The sequence below is a fragment of the Fusarium oxysporum genome, chromosome 7 (genome assembly GCF_000149955.1).
Source record: "Fusarium oxysporum f. sp. lycopersici 4287 chromosome 7, whole genome shotgun sequence".
Classification (NCBI taxonomy): Eukaryota; Fungi; Ascomycota; class Sordariomycetes; order Hypocreales; family Nectriaceae; genus Fusarium; species Fusarium oxysporum.
Window position 1 is genome coordinate 4338975 of NC_030992.1, and position 6341 is coordinate 4345315.

At 48.2% G+C, this 6341-nt stretch overlaps 1 protein-coding gene across 1 annotated transcript; it reads left to right on the forward strand.

The window, feature by feature from the left end:
- Window positions 1–1714: 1714 nt before the first annotated feature.
- On the forward strand, window positions 1715–4508 carry FOXG_10824 (uncharacterized protein; the record flags this gene model as incomplete). Its single annotated transcript, XM_018390301.1, has 3 exons — window positions 1715–1913; window positions 1949–2972; window positions 3047–4508. The coding sequence occupies 3 exons, from the start codon at window positions 1715–1717 to the stop codon at window positions 4506–4508; spliced, it is 2685 nt and encodes an 894-aa protein (XP_018248725.1).
- Window positions 4509–6341: the final 1833 nt, after the last annotated feature.

Consider the following 6341-nt stretch of genomic DNA (forward strand, 5'->3'; position numbering starts at 1 on the left):
TAAGTAAGGGCAGGGTTGAGATGGTCATGAATGTCAGTGAGATTTCAGTCGCAGGTCAATACCACAGATAAAAATCCACAACAAATCCGCCACTGCGAAAGATGATGTGTAAGTCATGTCCAACGATAGCCCAGAATGTAATTCAACCACTATCACTCGTTTTAGACATTTTAGATCCGTGTTGCGCATTTCTTCGTACTTTCCTTCCCATTCTCAGAGGTTTTCTAACTCTAGACCCAAACGTTGCTCGGTACGTACCGTTACAACCCTGCAAGTGGCTTGCCATTGCGGCCAATCCTATCAAGAATAACTGAACGTATGTCTCCACTATCCACTCTCAGCTAACCTTACTTCGAGCACCTGTGTCAGTACTCAATACTCTCAACAATTGCTCTTCTCGATGCCCGATTTTTTTCCATTTGTTCTCGACAATTGTCTATACAGCACTTAGCGTTGAGAATCATCGCACTGTTCTTCAACTAGATTCACTATTTGTAAAGGTCCTAGAAGACACAGAAAAGATACCAGCTAGAATCTAGCTTCCTTCGATCCTTACACCGATGGCGACCATATAATGTCAGTTTAAATAAAGGCCCAATAAATATTACTCTATATAGCCCAATGAAACCATGGTACCTCGCATCAGCCAGGTATTATAATGTCTAAATCGTGTTATCCTTTGTCAGTACGTCTATCCTACATTTTTTAGTGACTGATACCGAAGACCAATGGTATTGCGTTTAACTGAACGGTCGACCCACCGAACCAATAGAATATCGAATAACTGAACGTACAGACCCCACTCTACCCAACCCTGCCGATAAATTGACCAGGATGCTAGGGTTGGGAGTAAAGTCGCATCCAGTCTAAGAATAACGAGTCTGGAGATGCCATACAATATACAATGACCGTACAAAAATTACGACTACGCATCAAGGTTCATTAGAGTCACTCCTTTCCTTATTTAATACACGAGTCAAGACGTTTTCCCTAATTTCCTCTGCCTGCTAGCTTGGCGCTCAAGGTGACTCGTGATCAATCAAAACTCCTACAGGAAAGTCACGATATTTGCAGGACTGAAGAATTCATCGTTCAATATCTCTCAGCCCTCGGCCATGGCATAAATCGAGCGTCAGGTATCTCGTTTTACTTCATATCATTATGATTTCGATGTTTGACAGTGGAATATGAAAAACAATATCGACAAATATCTTATTTTATTAAAGAAATCACTTAGCTTATCAAGCCAAGGAAGGATAAAAGAAAAACCCCCCCCAACAAGAAAGGACATCAAACAAAGTATAACGTTATAAGTATCAGTAGTCATATTAATTTATCCTAAAATCATCGCTGATTTTTTATTTGTATTTGTTATAGACATTTAGAATTATTTACGACCATGTCTACCCTAGGTTCGTCCATGTACCGTAAATTTTCAGCTGGTTGTTTTCTCAAACGCTACACCCCTGCTAGTTTCTACCCTCTTAATCTCAAACTTCCTATCAGCACTCATTATACTGTGTAGATCAGCAACGTCACATAGGAAAAAGCAAAGAAAGCGTGAACTCGAAAGTAGGCCCTGCTGTTGCATATAGACGTGAGGTTCAAGTAAATAAACAAGTAAACAAGTAAACAAACACATCAAGTAGAGCATTCTATTATTCGTTATTTCTCTCCTTGTTCCACAAAGACAACTCTGTCAACGCGCGCTAGAATGGGTCGTCGTCCATTAACAGAAGGCCAAAAGGCAGAAAAGGCCGCTCGTAGGCGAGAACGAGAGCGACAGCAGCGTCTGGTAGCCCGCCAGGCTAAACAGATAGAAGATGCCGAGACCCATATAGTCAGCCAATCGTTCCCGGAAACAATCCTGGAGGATCCAGTTGTTTCAAGCATGTCTCTCCATCTTTCCATCCGTACTCTACGTGACTTTACTTATAATTATCGATAGGTAATGATGGCCAGCCGTCTAGCCGAACCGACCCACTCCCAATTGACAGACAGCCGCCGTTGCACGCCACTCGCTCGCGTCGCCGAAGCCCACGTCTCGCTAGTGAACCGCCCTTGACGATTGACGAATCAATCATCTTAGCGGATGGGGCATTTCACAGACCGGATACAACCGCGCGACTGCGAGCACCCGTGCGACCGATTAGCGAACAAATACCTGCCGATACAATCTGTGTTGCGACGCCATACTCTGCAAACATAGGCTACCGGGAAGCAGCCGAAACTAACGAGGATGAAGAGACCTCTGCAGCGGAAACCCCAGACTCTAGGACACCTTTGCAAAGTGAACAAATAGCTGCGACGCCCGTCAGCCGTTACGAGGTAGACCATATCGTATCACCCTGCTCGCAGACACGTCTCCGTGTCCAACGATACCGCGATCGACGGCATGCTACAAGATTACAACAAATCTTCCAAGAAGCTACAGAATGTCAAGATCTACCATTCACTCATGAGCTCTCTGCTTTGAGCCTTCGAGACGATGCGACACCGTCCTTGTCCCTGCCTGCTGATATACCGGACAACGAGCCCAGACCCTCGTCGGTGCCGGCACCTGAGTCTGAGCCGGAGTTTGATATCGAAACAAGCGTCCTACCCTTGTCATCTTCAGCCCTGTCTAATGTTAATCTCTTAACAGAAGACGAAGAGGATAACAGGTCCGAGGCCTCCGTATTGGAGGATGATGCCGCATCACAACCGATGACACCATCGTTAACATCACCTAGCTCTAGTCGACACCATAGCTCCTCATCATCATCCCAATCGAGAGGTAGCCTTCTTTTGTCGAGGTCGAACTCATCTGTGTGGTCGGATCTATCTGGATTACCCTCGGATGAGCCCGAGGATTTGATCCTTAGCGATTTCCTCCAGGCGATTTCCAACCAGGATACGGCTGGCGGTCCTGATTTCTTACGTGCACAAAGCGGCGTTTATGATCGTGTGCTCCGAAAATTCTTTAACCACCAGTGCAGCTGTAAGCCATAGAATCAACCGTCTCCCCTGAGGTTATAAAAACCCTGCTGACAAACATCTCAAATAGGCCCGAGTTCGCACGAGCGTGCCGAGCCGGAAAACACCCACACCCTCCAGGAACATACCGGTATGGTCTTCTTACTACTGGCGAGGCCATCGTGTTTCTCAAGGTTGACTTGGACGAACCTGAGACGCTGTACTATCACCTAGCAGAGCCTGGTCCGGAGGTGTCGGCACATCCAAACAACGTCCATATATGCACGGCTGTCGGTCAATATCTGGCGTTCACCCTTATGGCTCTCGGTTCGCCTGGAGAACGACGGGGGAATAGGCAGGAGGAACGTCTAAAAGCCATGAAGAACTTGAAGACGTGGGCTGAGGACTTCGAATCGACATTGCGTTCTATCCCAGAAAATGAACGATCGGCGTCATCAGACTACTCACCTGGCCATGAACCTACCACCTACAAGGATGTCAATCGGTCGCCGGCCTTGCTTCGCAAGAGGACACGTCGAACAGCCGCGTGCCAGGCTGGCGAGGGGTCGTTGAGGAAGGACGACAGGCAGGAACCATCTGATGACGAGTCGGCGCCCAGGCCACCGGACACGCCTACGCCAAGCGGACGAAACACAAGACAAGGAACTAGGCGGAGCCAGCGACTAGCGTTACTGGCGTTACGGCCGCGCGGAGGAGGAGGCGGCGAGCAGGGTCGGCAGTACTGTACGCAGAAATGTCTTGTCGGGATGGTCAAGGGTGGTTTTCTCGACCCAAAGTGCCCGAACGTGGCACTTCACGGCAAGAGCTGTGCTCCCGCCGCCCGCGCACGTCATCCTGTCGATCACAAGGAGTGGCTTCGCCTACTCTGGAAGCAGCTGAAACAGTCGCTCGACGACGGGATCAGGCCACTGGGGGAGGGTGGTGCGCGGGGTGTGGTTTTCCAAGTGACCCTACTTGCGCATGGCTACACCTTTGTCAGCAAGGGCACGGTGCGGGCTTTCATCAAAGATCTCGAGCACGAGGCTGCTGTCTACGAGCGTCTCAAACCAATCCAAGGCGTCCACGTGCCTGTTTTCCTGGGTGCCATTGACCTTGGATCGATGAACAAGACTTACTACTATGACCACCGGGCCTACGTAGTGCACATGACATTTCTGTCCTGGGGAGGCTGCAGCATCGACAGAGCACAGAGAATTGGCGACACGGACAGGCCGCTCGAAGACGAGGCCATTCGGTCGTTGAGAGCCATGCATCGAGAGGGCGTGGTCCACAAAGATGTGCGACTTGCAAACATGTTATTCAATCCTGAGACAAACAGGGTTATGGTGATCGACTTTGAACGGGCTTTGCTCCTCAAGCCGCCTCGGCGTCCGTTGGCGCAGCTGGTGCCAAACAAGCGAGCGTGGAAGTCGGAGACGATGATGGATGCCAAGAAGGTGACTGGCGATTCAAGCAGGCGAAGTCAGCCAAGTCAAAAGCTTTTCAGAGGATATTTGGTTGGCAAAGACGGCGTTCTTGGAGTGGAATGCTGACCGATGGGCACGCGTCGCGAGAGCGCCTTGCTAGCAAATCTACAGTCAATCACCCTGCACTTCTATTCATAAATCGTCATGGACCCCAAATTCCGAGGTTCTTCCCTGCCGCCGCGACAGTCGACTACGAGCTACAACTTGGTTACTGGAGATTGTGGACTGCGTCAGCAGATGTAGTGACGCGCGAGAGAATTCTGGTCGGTGGAAAAAGTTCGACAATAGATTGCCCCCGAACCCGCTGACGGGTGACGGGCTTGAGAAATACAGCACCTTTTGTGCCATTGGTATGCTGGATGGTGAAGGAAGCGGGGTTTCCCTGTACCTAGCTAGCTCAGCACGTCTTTTGCTCCAGTAGGAGATCTGGCTTCGTTACAGCCACCCAGACGAAAAATAAATAAACAAACAAACAAATACCATGGTATTGAGATTTCTCCAAACCATACCAAGTCTTGGCGGTATTTACCATACCAATACCAACTCATACCAGACCATTCCGATCACTGTCATCAGACGTCAGTGTTTGCCTCTCATATCCTGTCTGGCATGTTCTAATCAGCCTCAGTAGTAACCAAGGGTCGTTTGATAAACCCCCCGTTACTCTAGATTCGATTAGCCCCACGCTCACTGCACCGCCTAAAGTCCACCTTGAACGTGACCTCGAGAGCTTGTGGATAAAGCGAATGAGAAAGGCAGCAGCCTCCTGGACCGTGGCGAAACGCTTATCAAGGATAAAGCGTCAACCATAGGCACGGCTTTTGATGGAACAGAAACCTTGATCTCGGGGAAGCTTGATGAAGTAAAGTCTCGAGTCTTGAGCGCTATGAGTGAGGTTGTGACACATATAAATGAACCTGGCGACGGGGGGCGCGACAGAGACAATAGTGCGGCTAGTCTAGACGTCCAGCGAAGCGTCGGCGCAGCTGCCGCTGTTCTATGCGCCATATTCATCGGTTTCATCGCCACTTAAGCTTAGTCACCACTGCTGTTGAGGCCTAACCAATTTTCTGTAACGATGTTGGAGCTCGCCTTCCTATGATTTAGGATATGTGGGCTCCTTATGTGAGCTTGCATGCCACCTCGTCGTTATAAAGGTCTACAATTCTGATTTAGGAGAGATTCATTGAGAACGAGACCACTATCAGTGTAATTAGCGTTCGAACCTGTATCCATGTATGTCTGTATGTATGCTAGAATAGAGCTATCGTATTATCAAGTCCCCAAGTACAGAAATTTCAACTAATCTAACGTATTGCTAGCCCCAACATCATATCAAGGATAGCTTGAGGATAACCACTTATGCCCAGGCGAAAGTATAGTAATTTGGCTCTTGATGTAGCGCTAGGGTTGTAGAATGTCACAGACCTAGCTATTCTGGACTTTACGCCTGATAATTATCTCTTTCGGCTCAGGCCGATGTAGTATTGGTATGCAGCGACTGTATGCCTATCAGTCTATCGGAGTCTAGGAGCCTTACTGTATTTAGTGCTTACATTACACAACACAATATGGCATGAATCAGGGTCGGCGCTTTTCAATAATTACTAAGTGATCACTATTTGGTGACTGATATTTTATTACCTGAACAACGTCGTAAGTACTAAAGTTACTTTTAACCGAGCTTTTCCGAGAGATATATCAGTGCTAGGTATACAGAGGGTTATATGTATTAGGCTTGGCATAGCGATCATTATAGGAATTACTGAAAAGTGCCAACCAGATTAAAGGGAGGATAAGGAGGTATAAGGTAAGTTCGTTGCACAAATGAGCCAAGCAAAAGTTGTACAAATCAAATCACAAACATTTCATGCTGACGACCGAGCATGACGAGGGTGA